Source organism: Temnothorax longispinosus, chromosome 7, assembly GCF_030848805.1.
Source record: "Temnothorax longispinosus isolate EJ_2023e chromosome 7, Tlon_JGU_v1, whole genome shotgun sequence".
NCBI lineage: Eukaryota > Metazoa > Arthropoda > Insecta > Hymenoptera > Formicidae > Temnothorax > Temnothorax longispinosus.
In genome coordinates, this window is record NC_092364.1 from 21157343 (window position 1) to 21177719 (window position 20377).

The following is a 20377-nucleotide window of genomic DNA, read 5'->3' on the forward strand; positions in this document are numbered from 1 at the left end:
TAATATGTAAGAAAGAAAAGAAACGAAGAAAGAAAGCTATAAAACTTATGCATCATACATCATAGCATTTTACATTTTACACTTTTGTTAAAATTAATAATGTAGTAAAAACTTTTTGATTAAATAATTTTTCTATCGTTTTTTACAAACAAAATATACAGTTTGCCTAAAATGGGCTATTGGCGCACAGTATTGAAACATTTGCCGTTTTTGTTATTATATGACCTGTTCAGTTACTATAATCTTAATACTTATTCATTATTACCTTCATCGTCAAAACTGTGAGAAAATGATAATCTAATTATTTGAAGTATAAAAGTAGACCTCAGATTTTAGATAAATGACAATTATAGTCAAAAGTAAAACGAAAATTTTGATTCAGGTATGAAGAGAATTAATAAGATATAAAGAGTTGGGGTAAAAAAATTATACGCTCACGTATACGTAATCTCGCTCCGCGTGTACTTGGCGCGAGACACTACCGTGTCTCTTGATAAGTGGCATATATTACGCTATTTTCTCCTATTAATTTTCATAGTACAACCAACACTAATTTAAAGAAAATTGCTTATTAAGCTGTATAAGCTAAGTGCGCAATTTATTATAAATCCGAGCTCGAGAATTTGTAGATCTAATCGTATAAAATTTATATGATATTTCTAATATTATCGCGAATTTTACTTTTTTATGTTATATAATTAATTTCGACGGAATATTATTATAAAACATAGGAAATTTTTGAAAATTTAACCAAGATCTCTCGGAAATATCGTAGAAAATTTAAAAAGTATTATTATACAACATAAAAAATATATATATATACTTTTTTATATAATCCTATGCGCATATACGTATATTTTATAAGCCATATATTTTTTTTCGTAATCTCATGCAAAGTCACCCGTCTAATTAGACGTCTGTAGACGTCGATAGACGTCAATTCGAAGGGTAATTTCTCACTGGGATATCTCTATGAACATTGGTGACATTTTAGACGTTACGTAATAAGTAAATAATAGGTATATTAAACGAGGAAGAAATAATATTATACAAGACAAGTCACTAAGATATTGGCCACATTAAATAGTCGCGTTAGCAGTCAATGACATTCGTCAGCTTGTGCTCATGTTTCTTTAAAAGAAATATTGTGAAGCGTTGTATCCGAACTTTATCTGCCTAGCATCAAATTTATGCCAACGGTTCAGAACGAGAATGTCGAGTGGCCAGCAACGGGAAAGGCGGAGAACAGGAGAACCGAGAGGTTCAAAATTGATCGAGTTCTCAAGCAGTCTGCACAGATAAAACCTGTTTTTCTGGTGCATATATGGCGTTCTCTTATAAATCTACTGTATAAATCAACGGTAAAATTTTAGTACAAAGTATATATACGTGTGAAATATACATTAGTGATGTACGCACGAGTGAAACTATGTGGAGGAAGAGGAATAATAAAGAAATTACGTGCTCAATCGTGCTCAATTAATCAGTGTCACGTTGATAGTACCGAGCCCAAGCCTTTCGAAAACATACCGGGACCAAGATCTTTGCCCGTTATTGGGACACTGTACAAGTACCTACCTTTCATCGGTAAGAAAATAATATGTATTTCGATAATCCATTAAAAAGATTTATTACTATTGCAAATTTAATGTTTCTAAAATTTCCCATTGAACTAAGGATAGAGAGAACCGATTCTGTATTAAAACTATTACTACATATTCCAAATAATACGTGCTCATCTCTCTCTTAAATGTCGATAAATTAATCTTACGGAATATATGTCAACGGTATAGGTGAGTACAATTTTACGAAGCTACATATCAACGGCTTATTGAAAAAAAAGCAATATGGACCTCTGGTGCGTGAGGAAATAGTACCAGGCCAATCAGTAGTGTGGGTATTCCGACCGGAAGATATCGCGGAGATTTTCAAAGCTGAGGCGGGTCTGCATCCAAAGAGAAGATCGCACTTGGCTCTCCTCAAGTATCGAAAGGACAGGAGTAACGTCTACAACACCGGGGGTCTCTTACCCACGTAAGAATCTTACAACGCATTACAATATATCATGATATTTGTACATAAGAATCGGCCGGAGAATCGCTTCGTGTCTCGGTAGAATGAAGATTAATATGGGGATTGGATATTTCAGAAACGGCACCGAGTGGTGGAGGCTGCGCCGTGAATTTCAAAAGGTTCTTAGCAAACCCCGGAACGTCGTCGATTACCTTGAGGATACCGACGCAGTTGTTCAGGAGTTCGTGCAGCTCTGCTCTCGCGAGAAGCCCGATGATTTTCTACCTCTATTCTCGCGTCTCTTTCTCGAATGTAATATTTTCACGTCTAGACAAATTATTCCATTCATTAACGCTACCGATTTTGACGAATATACATATATAACGTTGATAAAAAGCATATGTTACATCATCGGCATACATTTTCAGTGACTTGTCTCGTGGCTTTCGATGTAAAAATGCGAAGTCTTTCGGAAGAAGAAAAACATCCGCATTCTCGAAGTTCAAGGCTAATCGAGGCAGCGTTTACGACGAATAGCGTAATTTTGAAATTAGACAATGGCCCGATGATTTGGCGATTTTTCGAAACGCCGTTATACCGAAAATTGCGCAAAGCGCAGAATTACATGGAAGAGTAAGTGCGCAATTATAAATTATTTATTACCGCATATATAAAATATTAATTGTTGTGACCTTAAATTGTTGGAAAAATATTTGATCATTTCGTAAATAATGCAAAATTACACATAAATTCTCTAAATTTTATTTTTTAATGATTTAAAAAAGTTTATAGATAAAAAAGCTATAAAAATAAATAATAAATTTATTTTAATTTATCATTACCTTTTTTAAAAAAATGATACTTTTTACGTCGTAAAAAATCTTTGCATCATTTATAAAAGAATCATGCAATGAAATAGATTTCTGATGAAATCGTGCTCATTTACATAATTCTGTCATAATTTATAATTTTTTTGTTATTGAAATATCTCAGAGTAGCGCTACAAATGGTTACTCAGAAAAATCGAGATGTATTAATATGTCGGAAACAATCTCTTCTCAAGGAATATTTAAAAAATGAGGCTTTAGATATTAAAGATATTGTGGGTATGGCGTGTGATATGTTGCTCGCTGGCGTGGATACCGTAGGTTTTCAAGTATTGACTATACGTTTTACACAAATTTTAATGAACTTGCGATTAAATATAGTTATTACAAGCGACGAAATCGTGGCGAGAGGAAAATATAAATTTCATATTATTTTAGACGACATACAGTACGTCATTCGCCTTGTATCATCTTGCAAGGAATCCAGCTGTTCAAGAAAAGCTAAGATCGGAAGCTGCGGCTTTGTTACCGGATCCTATGTCCCCGATAACGACGGAGATCCTAAGAAATGCCACGTACGTGAAGGCCGCAATAAAAGAAACTTTCAGGCTAAATCCTATTTCCGTGGGAATAGGTCGTATCCTGCAAACTGATGTGGTGCTGAGCGGATATCGCGTTCCCAAAGGAGTAGTGTATTTGTGTTTATAAATAAATAATTTATATTTTGAAAGGTAGTGATGAAACAAATTCTTTAAGAGAAAATCTCATCGAAATGTTTCAGACTGTAGTCGTCACGCAAAATCAAGTGATTTGTCGACTTCCCGAATATTTCGACGAGCCAAATTCATTCAGACCGGAGAGATGGTTGCGCGATAGTAACGACAAAGAAAACAAGCTGAGAGAAAAGCCTGTCAACCCGTACACTGTACTTCCTTTTGGCCATGGCCCGCGATCGTGCATCGCAAGACGATTCGCGGAACAAAATTTGCAAGTTGTTTTACTGCGAGTGTGTGTCTTAAGAATTATTAATTTTTCTTAATAACATATTGCGCAATCACATACATAATTGCAATGATGTTTCAATGAATTCTTTGCAGATCTGCAGAAATCTGCGGTTTACATGGTGTGGAGAGCCTCTTGATTCAGTTTCGTTTCTAATCAACAAACCTGACGCGCCTATTAAATTGAGGTTCGAAAATCTACATGCGTAAAGAAAAGTCATTAAGATCGAACAGAAAACTTTTAACGAGGTTTGTATCGGAAAACAACAGTTTATTATATATTCTACTTATGGGCAAAGTTGCTCCTTGACTTATTCAATAGATACAGCAATAGAAATAATTATAAGATTTATGTGTCGCGCTGATAATTTATCGAACACGAAAATTAAACGAATTGCGGATACTTCTAATTGTAAGTCATGTATTTTGGCGTTGCGGAGAACTTGGCGTACGATTTGATGACCTTGTTAACCGCCTCGAGGAAATCCTTCTCCGTGGCAACCTTGCGCCGTGCACGAATCGCAAACATACCAGCCTCGGTACAGACCGATCGTATTTCAGCGCCTGTGCTATTAGGGCACAAACGAGCGAGCAACTCGAATCTGATGTCCCTCTCGACGCTCATCGAGCGCGCGTGAATCTTGAAGATGTGCGTGCGTCCCTCGAGATCCGGCAGTCCAAATTCTATCTTTCTATCCAGACGACCTGGTCGCATCAATGCAGGATCCAGGGTATCCGGCCTGTTCGTCGCCATTAGAACCTTTATGTTACCTCGTGGATCAAATCTGAAAAAATTAAGTTACGGTTAAGTCGTAAAATAATTAGACAGCAACTCTTTAGGAATAGACGAGCAACTTACCCGTCTAACTGATTTATTAACTCCAGCATAGTACGTTGAACTTCGTTATCACCGCCGGCACCGTCATCAAAACGGGCACCACCGATGGCGTCGATTTCGTCGAAGAAGATCAAACAAGCCTTTTTACTTCGCGCCATCTCGAACAGTTCTCTTACCATTCTAGCACCCTGCGAAAGAACAAAGTTGTACATGTTATCCATAAACATTGCTCTTTACTTTTATAATTGCTTCTTTACGCAGCATTTGACATACCTCACCAACATATTTCTGGACTAATTCTGAACCAATGACACGAATGAAACAGGCATCTGTCCTATTGGCCACTGCTCTAGCGCATAAAGTCTTTCCTGTACCTGGAGGCCCAAATAACAAAACGCCTTTCGGTGGTTCAATACCCAAGTTGACAAACTTCTCCGGCTGTAATAAATCTCTTGGTTACATTTTCTCTACACTTTGTTAACAAATCGCAATAATAGTAAACGATTATAAACCAACATGTAACAGCGGCGTTTCAACGACTTCTCTCAATTTCTCGATTTGCTCCTTGCAGCCACCAACGTCGCTATAGGTAACATCAGGCTTCTCTTCCACTTGCATCATCGTTACGGTAGGATCGATTTTGGATGGCAGTGGAATATGAATTTGATACTTGTTGCGATCCACTCCTACCCTCATGCCTTCCTCTATGTCCGTTGGCGCTACAGAATCTGCCAAGTCAACTACAAACTTCGCGAACTGCTTCACATTTATTATATACTTCGGATCGTCGGAATCCGCATTTATGATTTTGGTACAGCGTGCCACTTGCAGGGGTTGCTCATTTTGCAGAGTTTGCTTGTCAGCCGCCAAATCCCAAAGTGCCGGTGGTGCCAGGCCAGTATCAGACTCTTTGATCCCCGTTGACTCGTTCACACGCTTGATAATCATTTGGATATCCTCTTCAACATATTTAATAGACTTCGTGTATTGCCCTTGGCCCTAATAAGGACAAAAATTTACAGGAATTCAAGACATGACGTTCATATGACAAATGGACATTTATCTCTATATCTTGATTTCAAAAATTTCTCCTCTAACAACATATCTAATGGTGATTAACATACGTAAGTCTTCAACAAAGCGATATCGTCTTCATCCAGTGCTGAAAATCGAGAAGACGAGCTTTTAGCAAATAAGAATCATGATAAAGTGAACAATAAAGAAAGTCGCGAAATGGAACTCACATTTTATCTCCTTTTCTTCCTTCTCCTCCTCGTTCTTCACCTTCCGCATATCTTCTCCTAAATGATCCGGCATTTTTCGCTTTTGTTAAATCGTCCTGTTTACCGCAAACCACACTTTTAACGTTCGTTATTCGTTAACAGTCCGGATTTTGTCGCACTTTTTTGGGGTTATGTTCTAATTACAAGATTACAAGCGAAATCGGGGAGAACCTCCAAGCGACATCTGCAACCGAGTGCAACGAACGATCAAACTCTTTTCATCCTTGTAATGAGCAAATGGTAAATCTGAACTTACCGATAAGAAGTCAGTGATTGATAATTACCTCTGCGTTTCAGAGATGGCGCTTAAAGAAACTCCGAGAATGGAAAAAAGAAAGAAGAAAAGAGGAGAAAGCCATTTTCTTATGTGGTCAATGTGTCGCTTCAGTGAAGATTTTTTCTAATTTGTGCGTGTTAAATAATATTGTTACGTAAAATATACAGCTGCTCGAGTGATATTGTTGCGTGAAGGAACGTTAAACCTGCCGCAGCGTACGTGACCACTACGTGACTCCGAGACCGACCGATGCGGCCGAGGTACGTCCTGTTTTGTTTTGTGTTTGTGACTTCCCGGGAAAAAAATTTTCATGTAATAATTGTATATAAAATATGTCCATGTATGTTTTCTTTCTCTTATACAGGGTGCGATCCACCAGACGCTTTAAACGCTTCAGAGTATCATTTTGTCCTTGTTTAACATTTGATAAACAAGGATGAAATGTTTCCATTGTTTCCAAGAGCGTTTTGGAGCACCAAGTGGATCGCACCTATAATCTTTGTTCGTAGAGATAAGAACCATAAGAAAAATTTAAAAAATATATAACTATAAAGGAAAATGTTTACATTGGTTTTTTTTATAAAAAAGTGAAATTCAAGGAAATGAGAAAATATTGTCTATTCTATATGTAATTATATATGTATATAAAATATGATTATATATAGAACATTGTATAATCAGTTATTTAGTCATTCAAGTTGTCGCGTCTCCGTTTGTTTCTTTTATAATAATAAATAAATAAATAAATATATGTGTATATAATATTTTTTAACTTAATTAAAATTTTACAGTGTAGCGATTAGAAAAGATGTGCACTAGAGTCCCTCTAATCAGATTCTGGCCAACTTGTAGTTCTTGCAAAATTCTGCGAAAGTATGACAGAGATTATATATAAGAGAAACATATCTTATAATTATATATATACAATTTTTTCCCGGGTTGCCTCAAAATAATTAAATTTTTCGTGTTTAATTTACTATTCTCTGCGTATCACGCACATGTTTGTTTAATTTATTATTAATTAGCGTTATTATAAGTTTAAAAAAGGGGAAAAAGAGGTAAAGATTTGAAAATAAATAACAGCACACATGCGTTGGATTAAGTCGATATTTATTGCTGTCGGATTAAAATTGAAAAATTGAAATTAGAAGCGTCAGTTGTTGACGGATTGCACACTCCGTCACGTTTATAAAATCGAAATGCTTCTCGCTCTTGCATGCTTGTTCAATTTCTCTCCCCCTCCTCTCTCTCTCTCTCTCTAATCTTTGCGTCTCGCGCGATAATCGGTCCGATCGAACCTTTCAAAGGAAGTGCAGAACCGCCCAAGTCACGCCGCATGCGCCGGGCGGACAGTCCTTGACCGGGATGATGCGTGGAAGAATGCGAAGTAACGAAAGAGAGGCCGAGATGTGCGTACAATAATACTTTCACCTGCACTCGTCCCACCCTGTTTTGCTCGTTATGATTCATTTGAGGTGCATTTGTGCACACCTCAACCACGATGCGCAATATTTCTTCTTTTTTCTTCCCTTTTTCTTTTTCGTATATTTTTTATTTTACTGAGAAAAAAATTTCTTCATCGATACTTGGAAAGTTAAATAATATAATTTACGATCTTATAGTCTCTAAGAAGTAGAACTCGAACGGTAAGAGACAGATAGAAATTCAAGATAAAAGAGTTTCTCGATGGTGAAGCAATAATACTTGATGGAAGAAATATGAATCTTCTCTGCTTTTAATTTCTGTGGATTCACCGATGACGAATCCATATGTTCGCTACATCATAAACGCACCTTCGCACAAGCGCTCGCTGCAGGCGTGGTGCACGCGAACTTCAACCGTATGCGCTCTCTCATCCTCTCGTGTTGCATATTAGAGAGGTCAGGGTACCTGTAGCCTCGTTATTGCAAACCTTTTACGTCGCGATTTGTTTTCGACCTGTCCGGCTTCCGACAAAATTTTTCATCTAGGCGTGAAAAATCAATTAATGCACGTCGGAATCTTTTCGCGAAAACAATTGACGAAACTTATGGATTCCATTAAATTGCATTTTTCCTTTAAATCGGTTATAAATCAATTAAAATCCATTTTTCATAAAATATCAAATGTATAAATAAACAATAATTTAATGCAATATGTACGTATAAATACATTTGTTGTATATATAATATAATAAAATTATATATTACATTATTTTCTGTAAACCATATTAATTGTCGCGTCACAAGTTTGAATCTAAAAAATGAGAAGAATATTAAAGTCTCACGAGAAAACGAGTATGAAGATTGTATGCGCGGCGTGAAAGGTTCAAATGTTTCAGCTGATTTCGCTGTGGATTTTTAAACCGCCGTTGGCGAAGTTGAACTTCACATACCGCCTTCACTCGCGATCATAAAGGTAATAGCGAAAATTTACGCTCCGCGTGCACCATTCCGACTGAGATAAAAGTTAATAATTTTATCGTTAATGATTTTACGAGGGTTTGCCACCCATCACAGCGTTTAATTGCATTTAATTACGATAAGCGTGTTATCGCGATCTCGCAGAGGAGCAATCGAGATATAATGACCTTTAACGAAATATTTTCGCGTTCATTGATAACATACGATCGTGCGTTTCTTTCTCGCGCAACGCTATAAAGTATTATAAATACACAAAGCGGTAGCACCTCCTTGAAAAGTATAATCGCACGTTACAACTAATTACGGTTATTAGATCCCAAGTTTTGCGGCAAATTATAGACAAGTAAGTGCTCGTACCTCGCACGAGATGATGCAACGGCGCTATACACAGCGGCGTTACATATGCCTGTAAAACTGGCATGTAACATTTTCTCGCCGTCGATGTAAGTATGTCACTGTGTCAGGTCAGGCGGACGAAAAGCGATTTCGAAGCTGTCGCTTCTTTAAACTGGATCGCGTCCCAAATGAATTCTGAATCGCCCGCGCGACTCCGCTCTGTTGTCCCGAACGAAAATTTGCGTAATATGTCATCACCAGCCAACGTGGGTGGAGATTGACATTAAAGCGTTCCTTCCTTTGCTGGAACCACAATCTCATTATTATTCCACGTCATCCGCCATTTTTCGTGGGAACGCGGTACGACGAACGGATGGGTGCATGCAACTCGCCATAAAAATCTCCCCAGAATGCGAAACATTCGCGCGGCGCATGACTCTTCCCACGAAGAATCTTTAAATAACAATTGAGTACACGATCCAGCGAATAACTTCTTTCGGATTGCGCACGTAAAGCCGTCATAAAGTTACATTTAAGGAAAATGAAGAGACGTACATACAATTGAGAGACGATGAATCGACATTCTTTTCAATGCCAAGACGAACGCAACGAGCAGGAAGGGCGGAGAAATAAATTCGAGGGCAAATAGAAACAATATGTATATTGATTTATTGCGTAACGGCAGTTATATTTCTTATATAGGGATCGATACTGTTTTGTTATTCACCATACTGTGTCCTATGTACACGTATCACTTCGCATTAGAGGCTGGGGAGGGAAAAAAATGACTCAAAGCCGTCACATGTATCGATATCTAGCCGAGCCTCCCTCCAACGAGTTCGTTGGACCGTGCTGGTCGTGGAGGATTTTGCGGATCTCATACGGTGAAACTAGAATCTTCGGAATGGATTGGGATTGTACGTCTGTCCGCCGAATCTCTGCTGGAAGGGTTGTCGGTCGTACTTCTCGTCATCGGGCCCAGGCGGATTTGCCGCGAGCGCTCTTCTGATAGCTTCCGGGATGGGGGGCGGTGTGGGAAGGTGGGCACCCTCAGCGTGAAAACCGTTCTCATCGGCCGTATACTGAATGGTGATCGGGGTTCCGTCGGGCGCTTGGTAAGAATAGCTGCCCTGGACCACCTATATGAATCGATTAAGAGATAGATGCGATAATTAGAATTTGAAAAAAATGTCTTTATGTTTCGATCGATTATAATTGTAAAGTTGCAATTTTGGTCGGAGTTTTCTACGAACTTGAGAAAATTAAACAGTTTCTCAAGTTTTTAAGAAGTTGAATCCGACCGCTGTGCATCAGTGAAACAATTCTTTAATTAAAGACTAAAAAATGGAAAAAATGAAAATTTTTGCTAGTAGAAAAAATGTAGCAGAAAAATTATTATAATAAATAGTGAAAATAATAATAGCAAAGCTGATTAACTACTGAAGAAGAAAGGAAGTGAAGTTTGATTGAAATTATAGTGTGGAGAAATGAGATTTGCATATTACATAATACACATACGTAATTAATTTCTATTAAATGATGTAATACTCATCACATCGGGTGATATACAAATTAAGGAATTTAACGGAAATTCCTAATAAATTTATCCTAAAAAAATAAGTTTTCTATATATTGTAAATTTTCATATAAATATAAATTTTTAATAAGTTTCTTTTTACTTAAGTGTCTCAACGATATTAATTCTTTACACGACATTAGTAACCCTAAAATATTATTAATGCATAACAGTATGTAATAAATGTGTTCAGAACTTAATGATTATACAGAGTAGTAACAAATTATAAAAAATTTATAAAATTTTAATTAAATCTTTAGTTTAATTTTTGATAAACTTAACTTCGTAAAAGTAAAGAATCAAGTTTCTCTCTCTCTCTCTCTTTCTTCTCGTACATGGCTTTACAATTAAATCTTTCGAAACTAAATTAGATGTGTTATAGACACAATACGGATTACACAAAACAACAATATGGAATAATTGTTTTACCTCCGTTTGACCCTGAGGCCCAGCTTGAGGGTATCCCCTTTCAGAGACTGAAATTCCGTTCTCGGTTTCATAGCCGAAGGTGTAAGATCCGTCCGGTGATGTATCCTTGTGCTGGCTTCGAATGCCTATGAACGGCTTTGCGGCAGACCTACGGTAAAAAGTCGAAACCGTATCATTTCGCGTAGCCTTGAATTCTAAACGGTTTCATTTATAACGCAAAAGTTGTGTGCGTGCGTGGTTGAGTCTTGCGTCTCCGTTTATATTTATTCCAATGCTAAACAGCAATTAGCTCAGAAAACGGAAGCAGTAGCAAAGAAACAATATTAAAGATCAGTTTTACTTAATTATAATTTGTAACGATACTTTTTTTTAAGAAATATACATCTGTAAAATTTACCATTTATGCAGTTATTGATTTCAGATTTATTAATCCTTTTTTACGATTAACGAGACGTATATATTTCATTATAACTTAGTCTTAAAAGTAATTTTATATATGAATATAATTCTTGACATATATTAATTTCCTGTAATTTCGTAGCAAAAATTTATGTGTGTGTATGATAACTGATAACAGTATATTTTAAACAATCGATTTTCGGATAAGACTATCGTAAAGAGATAAAGCTTTAGCGGCTTATCGTATACAAATTTCATACGTGTATTGCGGTTGCGTGTATTGCGGTTGCGGCTGCGGCTGCGGCTGCGGCTGATAGGGCCTCGGCGTTGGTCTATATGCATTTTGGCTGGGAAAGCCGCGGTACGATCCAAATTGTCCGAAGACGCAGCCGAAGATGGCAAAAGCCAAGATCTGTAATCATACTATTTTTATCCGAACCAACACACAAAAATAATTGAAAATATATAGATATTTTTATATTTATTTATAAAATAACATTTATTTTATAAATATAAAAATATATTTTTCATACATTAATACGTTTGTAAAGCTAAAGATTGAAGTGTTCCTAAGGACTTGATGTGATTCTAATTTTCGAACGTTATATAATTACAAAATCTCGCGCATTCGCGATATATTTTTCTCGTATCGTTATTTGAGATTTAGAAGCATCACATTTCCCAACATTTGTCCAAGTCAGAAACTCATCATTTAGGAGGTTTATCAATTGAAATGCTTGTTCCATCGCGTAATTTCACGTAAAATTACCACCAACTGCGGAATGTTTCGCTACCGAAGTACGATTCTTGCGCAACGCAATCAGAATCGCGATTTAGCAAAGAAAAGACATTCTTTTCGTTCACTAATACGTTCACCGATTATCGCGCGTCCACCAATAAATATAAAAAAAATAAGGAAGTTAAAAGAAGAAAAAGAACACAAAAAGCGAACGTGATCGCGGAAGAAGAACGAACGAACGATATCCAGAAGATCGTCGGCGATTTCGACGAGTTAGATCACTCACTAGATACTGCATGACGACGACGACGATTGTCGGCGGTTCGTGTACGGCTTTGTCGATTTGAACGAGATCGAATCTGTGATCCCGTGCCGCGAGCACCACCGTCATTTATATGAAGACGCCCAAGAGGATCTTCCCTTCCCATTCTCCCGATTTCTGCGTAGAATCGCTCGTTCGTTCGCTTGCTCGTGCTCGGGAGAGGAGCATTCTCCTCCGTCGGGGATCCCTCGTTCGCCCTCGCATCCTCGCCCCACCTCGCAACCCCAAACGTGCATGCAGCACGGCATCCCAGCGGCCGGCGGCTGCTCCTTACGTGATCGAACGGGTTGTCGACGTGCCACCGCCGCCGCCGCCGATCGTTCGCGCGAATTCGATTCAACCAGCGAGCCAATTAATTGTTGGTATTCGCGAATGCCCACGCCAGCTACTGTTTTCAGCTTAATAGAGTCATTCGTTAACGTATCGTTAGCGTTGTCGCTATGAGACGACGATGTGGGTGTCATTGTATGTAACGCGATGATATTGGGTGATAAATATGTATAGTTTCATACTCTTTGCGTATTCTCGATGAAGGCTACTGCTCATTTGTCAGCAGCTGTTTAAATAGTTTGTTAAACAAGCAACATTTTTATAGCCGGATCTTCGATTTAATTTCCTAATCGTAAGCGTTACTTCTGCAATAGAAGATTAGGTTGCTGATTATCGTGCATTTACTTTTATCGAAAGAGATTACATAAAGACGAATATCGAGTTCATTAAATTTAGTTACTAATCATGTGAAAATATCACACAAAGTTTATAAATAATGTATAGAGCATTCGCCTTTGTAAATGTAAAAGGAATATAAACGGGGAGTAGCGTTTTCTCTTGATCGTATCACGGCGACTCCCAATAAATTTAAATGTTATGCCGCTCATGACAGTTAGTATTGTGCGCATTTGCATTAAAGAAATGCGGGACACGGGTACGCTGTGCATATGTGTTTAAATCCCACGCGACCGCGCCGGGGACAACATCGACTGACGACACAGATGCGACGAGCGTCCAATTCGAGTTCGAGATCATCGAACGGGCGCGACCGACGTAATCGGCAGTGATGATTTCATTTTTCTTGTATTTGTCACGTCGCTCTCGCTCCTCGCGGCGAAATCCTGAATATGTAATCGCATTGCCGGCATTGTCCTCCGATTACTTTCAAAACGATTAATAAGCGTATTCACCTATCGATTCGTGCGCGTGATGGCCCGCAATCGATGCCTGCATCTATACAACAGACTTGCGTGTGGCAACGCAACTACAAAATGGACAAATCAGAAACAATGCACCATAAGATACCCATTCATGCACCTGATTTCGTCACGTGTATCGGGAGCGTTACGTAATAACGACTAGATTACCGATATGCCCCGCGAGAAATCTGACGCGCTCAGATTCTCCCTCGCAACCTTGAGAATTCACATCTCCTCTTTACACATAACGTAAATTCTTTGATCCCAGAAAAAGAAACAATAGCACTTTGCATAGACAGTCGATCTTCATGAATACTGCAGTAATAACTAGGAAAATTAATATCTAAAGAATTTATATATTAAAAATTAAATAATGTTCATCCTGCATGGATTGTTTTAGTCTTCTTTATTATTATATTATACATTATTTGGTAAACTATGCACTATGTGTACAGAAAATAATCTTTCTTTTGTTTTATAAACACCCGTTCGGGCTCTTCTCTACCGCCATCGCAAGTCGTTTATTTTTCACGCGAGTATTTCATCTTTTCTACGTCCGTCGAAATCCCGAAGAGTCACGAAGTGTGATTAGTGTGATTACTCCCAAAGCAGTGCATTCTGCAAACGCTTCCATCCGTGCAGAGATCGCAGCGTGCATAATTGCTCGCGAAGTCGTAATATCTCCTAAATAAGACCGCAATCCGCGATTCGACTCGATGCACACGCGATTCGCCAGCCGGCGAATCGATGCAGACATAAATCAAATCGTCATGCAAGAGTTGATGCGATGCATACGTGATATGGACGCCGCGCTTATCCGCGGCAACGCACAATGTAATGTGTCGACCGATGCCCGCGGAAAGCGGCTATTCATCATTTTCCACCGACTATTATCGTCCGCCTAACCGGTTGAAAAGTGCATCGTTACCTACCGATTTGTTCTGTCATCTAAACGGGGGTAAATGTCAACTTATATCATCACTGCGACGACTAATCTCTTGCAGTCGAGTACTGTAGTACATTTACCGCATTCAATATTGGTATTCTACGAGACATTAATTGATCTATATATTATAACAAAATCGAACTCTCGTATCAATAAATTTGTAATAATAATAATCCAACATTCCAATCTATGTATATGTATATATTTTCTTCTCATCTGTGGTTTGTTACACATTAATTCTTCGATTGCTGCATAGTGTTTTATACATAAATATAATTCTAATTAAAGTTCGCCGCTGTACATCTTGATTGACGCAATTTATTTTTATGCAGACGTATACACTTATATAATCGCGCATCTTTATAAATAATAGTACGGCAACGTCAAATTAACTAGCTCACTTTGTTGTCGCACTTGCAAAGTACGTGCGTACAAAGATGGATAATTCTAGCGTTCGTCGACTTTTGCGCAATACACGTAATATACGCCAGGCAGAAAAGGGACGGTGGAATCTAGGAATCTCCGAGATTATGCACGTCGGCAATTCTACCTGGTCCTTAGAGCCCGAGAGCTAGGAACGATACTAAGTGTTGTGTGTGTTACAAAGTAATATCTGCGCGCACAAGGTAAAACTCTACTTCCCCCCGAGTTTAATGCGCGTTAGGTAAACTTGGCGCTCGCCAAGCGATTTTCCTTGCCGAGTACCGTACGGTAATACGCCGGTAATACGTGCGAGTGCACAGTGTATACACATATTGTAGTAAATAACACGTCGAAACCTGCGAAATGCCGTCGAGTAAGTGGTATTCACAATTTTCATTAAGCGCTCGTCGCTGGACGGGAGTAGCGTCTCTCCTCCGGCTCCCTTTCGTCGTAAATACATCTGACTGCGCCGCATACCCCGGAGTGTGCAGTGCGAAATCATAAATTTGCACGTTCCCGCCGCGCGCTTTCGCACGCGGCGATTAATATCAGCCGGAACGTCGCCAGCACTCTATCGCGCGTGCTGATTTATCGGACGTTAAAGTCCCTCGTATCCGTCATTTGTCACTGTAACGCAGCAGGAATATTACTCCCTTCAGACGTTATCTCTACGTATCTATTCGCTCTAACACTGTAAGATAGCAGCTGCGGATACCGCCAGTTTATTGCACAGTGCGTTGTGCATGAATTATCCTGTAGCAAGTAAAACGACGTCGAAGACGTAATGGATTGTCATTAATCGTTCATCGACCATAGACTCGAGTTACATCGTGATTATTTTGCTCCGGCTGCACTGTTTCCTGTCTCTATTCCTAGACTTACCGTTATTGTATATTCTAATTCCTCGCGAATAATATTTTTCAAGATCATCTTTTACGAGTTCGAAAAAACTCGCTGGACATCCAGTTTCAGAGTCGTTTCAATAATTCATCAATAATTTCGAAATGATAAGGAACATCTTCCTATATCTGCGTTCCCTTTATCTGGGAAACCTATATTTCCAAAACGAGTATTGTTTTAAATCTTTTATTATTATAGTGCGAGAAGACACTTAAAAAGACAGTAGCACTTTTCTAAAATTGTAAACTGTAAAATTAGCTAACAAATTTTGCTATTCCGAGAAAAAAATTAATAAATTAAGAACTTACAATTAGATGCGATAATCGAAATAAAACATAAATCGAAATTCCGAAATAAAACTGAATTTACTTTGTGTAAATCGTGCGGCAGTAGCAGACGACGAGTAGCGTATTAATGATCCATCTTGACCCGCGCGGAGGCGGTGTAGCGGAGCAATTTCAGCAGCCGACGGGAGATCGCAAAGCTCGGATCGCAGTTTGCACAATTCTCGGATAGGAGGATACTCGCCTGGGAGGACCCCGAAGGTATGCGCCTTCTCGAACACGCGCACGAGCGTCTTTGTGCCTCGCCGTATGATGACGAGGCATACCTAAGCTAACGTAGCTAATAAAACCAGAAAGGTCAGACACGGGGTTCAAGTGGGTCTCGTACACCCCGAGGCGAGCAGGTCTCGGATCTGGAGCCATCCTGGATGAAATTTGTGACCGACGGGAGAGAGATCCTCCTCTCATCGAGACGTTCGAGCCTCGAGGCGATTCCGCGCCCAACCGCAAGTCCTCAACGACGAAATTCGCCGTTGTAGTATCTCACCTTCGGTTTCGATCCAATTCCGCTTCGTGATTCCAATTCATTCGCCTACCGTGCTTGTCGTGCACTTCGCAATCCGCGTCTTCCGAGCGAGTCGAATTTATGAGATGGAGAAAGAGAATGAGAGAGAGACAAGTTATACTTAAAGGTTAGTTGATTGACGAGCACTTCCTCCCTCTTAATAAACTTTCTCCTTTAGGATTTCATTAGTTCTGCCAAATTATTAGAAATTCTGACATTTGAAAACGACGATTTTAATATCTGAATTTCTTAAATCCCAGAGACTTTTCTCATACATATCTTCTTCACTTTTACTGCCAGAATTTCGGCACATCATAATCACGTAGGATACGACGAGTAATCTCTATTCGCAAATTTTTAACATTCTCTGTGCGATGCAGGATCTTTCGCTATGAGTGTTCATCTTCCCTTTATCGCGATCGCGTCCCATTGTGTTCAACACAATTAAACCTTCCTCCTCCCCCTTGTTCCGTCTTTCACCATCACGAAAGTCTTTCAAGGTCTCCGATGATCAGCACGAAGGGTGAAGTCGCATGTTTCTCGCGCCGATTTGTCGGAGAGCGCAATACATTATGTCGATGATGTCACGACATGACTGCGAGGATGTAGTTACGATCGTGGGCACATGACGAGGTGCTTATTAGGGATCGTTCCTATCGCGACTATATACCCGCGACTATACCCGGATCAATCCGCGAGCGCGAACGAATTGCGAAGCGTTGGCATTCGAAGCGTCTCCTTTCTTCGCGCTGTGCCATGCCCTTCCTTTCTTTCCGTTATAAATGACGAGCGAAGAAAGGAATTCATGCCGAGAGACTCGTGTCTAACTGTCATCGCGGAGATCCATCCATCACGATGATCCCACGACCAGAAACATTCGAGGAAACATTTTAATTTTCGATATTGGTCATTAATTAGCTGACTCCCGTTTCCGTATCTGTTTTTAAATGTTTACTGATGCGTCACTCGTATTCAGGATGTTGTGCGTACAAACATGCTATTTTTTTCTTCGTTTTCTGTTTTTTCCATTTCTTCTATTATATTTTCTTTATTCAATTGATTCAATAACATTTCTAACTCCAATTTTGCTGTTTTATCACATATAATTGTTTTGTTTTAAAATTCAAAATTTTTTAATTGCAAGAAAGAAAATTTATGGCAGAATACACATGTAAAAGGCGCGACTTTAATTAGCAAATTTATAGTAAAATAAATTCAAAAGAACCTTGATATATATCGGTTAAGCGTTAATTACGATATTGACGGAAATACGAGAACAATTATGAAATTCCCCGAAGTAAAAAGCAATGTATGCAGAATATATATTTATAACTTCATGGTTGACTAAAAGAAATCAAAGTAAAAAATTGAAATACGTTACATAAATCGAGACACGTTTAAAACAGTTCTGTTATTGAATATGAATACCATTATATATATATGATTAGTTTCATTAGTGTGCAAATCTATAAGTTTAGTTCGTCCACGCAAGTTACATCGCAAATCCCGTCCTTCCTACGAGATTTTCTATTTTCCTACCAGCGAATACGCATTCGCAAGCGAGGACGAGCTGTCAACGTTGTTGTCAGAACAATAGTGGCGTATCGCTAAGTTTTCTTGCGCAAAAGCGCGATGACTGCGGACGATCGGCGACACACTGCGGTGCGATCGCGATTTTTGCGACAGGATACGTCCGGTCCAGAAGTGTCCGATTCCTTGACCGACATCACTGGTGCGAGACTCGAGCCAAAACTTTTCACGATTGTATGCAAAATATCGATTTCGTGTATCGCGTGTTCTTGCGATAGTTACTAAAGTCCACTTCTTTCCGTGGCATCTTTCGGTCGCGCAGACCCGACAACCTCGTTAACGAGCGAGCGGTTTGCACCTCACGACTTGACAGGCAAACACACACGCACGATTTTAGCTGTTGTGATAACAGGGAGAACAACAATATGTGTTGTAAATTGTCATAGTTATAGACCACTCGTCAATTCGTAGTATAATACAAATAAACGTATAATGTAATCCTAAATATCGTGATTTTAAAATTACTGAAGTTGTAAACTGATATAATCTTGCAGAAAAAAGAGAACATGCTTTGAAATCAATAATAATATACAATAAGATTTATTAGAAATATATGTATATGTTTATTGATATATGTAAACGTTTTTTACATCTATCAATTAATCAATATGTATCAATAAATTATAATTATTTTAAGTAGAAAGTTAGAGATTTATTAAATATCCAGCTCTTTAGAAATTTATTTCAATCATAATTAATCGACAACATTTATCCTTGGATGAATTGCATAATGATATGCGAACATAACTGTATAATTATAATCAATATTTATCTAAATATCTATCGCTCTTAAGTCGGCTTGCAGAGCATCTAAGAATTGCAACACGAGGGGACCTTTCGATCTCGATATTTAGAAATAAGCATAACAGTTGCACGCATGTGTGCGTGATCTTTAACTCGTTTATAATTGCGACTCAGAAATAATATTAAAGTTATTCGGAAATGCTTTTAAGATTACTCGATATCAGACATAATAATTAATTATTTAACCGCATTCTTCTTGAAAACGAGCAAATACAAAATTTTATTCGCACTCGCAATACGCTTCGCGTAAGTATGTAGTACACACGAGAGAATCCGATTGTTTTAACCGCGATAGTTAACCATCGCCATTAATAACTGTCAGCTGGTAATGACTAACTGTCAACTGCTGATTATAATTTTCAACAATACGTCACCCTCGCGCCGCGCCAGTCCACGTATTAAATAGTCTAAACTGACCTTTCGGTTTGCATGCACGTCGAGCTTGCGCGTCGAGCGAGCAACAATTTACACTCGCGATATCACGTAATTTGACATCGGCTTCGTAAATCACAACAGGGTTGCCAAATTCATGGATCATTCATGTCTAGCGATCAGCAGGAATACCGCAATATTCGCCGTCCTGTTCTCGACCGGTATTTCAATTAGCGTCAATTAATTTCAGAAACGAAATCGAGCGGCTGACCTTTCCAATAACTGCCCCGTTCAACTTGCAAATGCAATTTGCGTCTCGATAAGTCGCTCGTATTGTGAAGACGTGCCTGCAATGTAGTTAAAATATGTACATCGTGCAACCATGCGAGCTAATTATCGACAATTATCGCGCGATCGTATCGCGTAAGCAATAAAATTTGACTAGAATCTGCCAAAGGCTTCACGCTCTCGCATTTCTCGCAACTATACGCGATCAATTTACGACCCACCTGTTCCATATTTCCTAAGCTCTACCGTGTGACCATAGAAAGTTTCGGAGAACCACTAAATTCGATACCCCGTCATTTCCATCTCGCGGATAAACCGTGGAGTCTCGAGAGATGCGCTCGCTCGCTCGCTCGCTCGTTCACGCGTTGTGCAATGGACAGGAGACCGATGATTTGCTTTCACTGACTCACCTTTAACATGATATTACGATTACCATTAACATTAATCCGGATGGCATTTCCACGGCCGGTCGGTCCGCCTAAAATTTCGCGCTCGTGCTCGGGCGCGCGGCGATTAAAACCCACGCCGCGGCAATATAATCACCGTAAAACCGCGTTAAACGGCTATTTATCG

At 38.9% G+C, this 20377-nt stretch overlaps 3 protein-coding genes across 3 annotated transcripts; 1 reads left to right on the plus strand and 2 right to left on the minus strand.

Annotated features, from left to right (window-relative positions):
* The first annotated feature begins 1230 nt into the window (after nucleotides 1–1230).
* Nucleotides 1231–4394, plus strand: Dib (Cytochrome P450 302a1, mitochondrial). The gene is made up of 8 exons (XM_071784217.1): nucleotides 1231–1587; nucleotides 1794–2034; nucleotides 2150–2325; nucleotides 2442–2646; nucleotides 3007–3157; nucleotides 3279–3527; nucleotides 3622–3846; nucleotides 3938–4394. The coding sequence occupies exons 1-8, from the start codon at nucleotides 1410–1412 to the stop codon at nucleotides 4049–4051; spliced, it is 1539 nt and encodes a 512-aa protein (XP_071640318.1). The 5' UTR covers nucleotides 1231–1409; the 3' UTR covers nucleotides 4052–4394.
* Rpt1 (26S proteasome regulatory subunit Rpt1) lies at nucleotides 4092–6103 on the minus strand. Its single transcript, XM_071784218.1, has 6 exons — nucleotides 5924–6103; nucleotides 5804–5841; nucleotides 5196–5678; nucleotides 4953–5117; nucleotides 4701–4867; nucleotides 4092–4626 (listed from the first exon to the last, which is right to left on the minus strand). The coding sequence occupies exons 1-6, from the start codon at nucleotides 5994–5996 to the stop codon at nucleotides 4248–4250; spliced, it is 1305 nt and encodes a 434-aa protein (XP_071640319.1). The 5' UTR covers nucleotides 5997–6103; the 3' UTR covers nucleotides 4092–4247.
* A 3535-nt stretch (nucleotides 6104–9638) lies between these two features.
* LOC139816609 (endocuticle structural glycoprotein SgAbd-2) lies at nucleotides 9639–12560 on the minus strand. The gene is made up of 4 exons (XM_071784221.1): nucleotides 12407–12560; nucleotides 11642–11793; nucleotides 10983–11130; nucleotides 9639–10116 (listed from the first exon to the last, which is right to left on the minus strand). Exons 1-4 carry the CDS (start codon nucleotides 12509–12511, stop codon nucleotides 9868–9870), a joined length of 654 nt encoding a protein of 217 aa, XP_071640322.1. The 5' UTR covers nucleotides 12512–12560; the 3' UTR covers nucleotides 9639–9867.
* Nucleotides 12561–20377: the final 7817 nt, after the last annotated feature.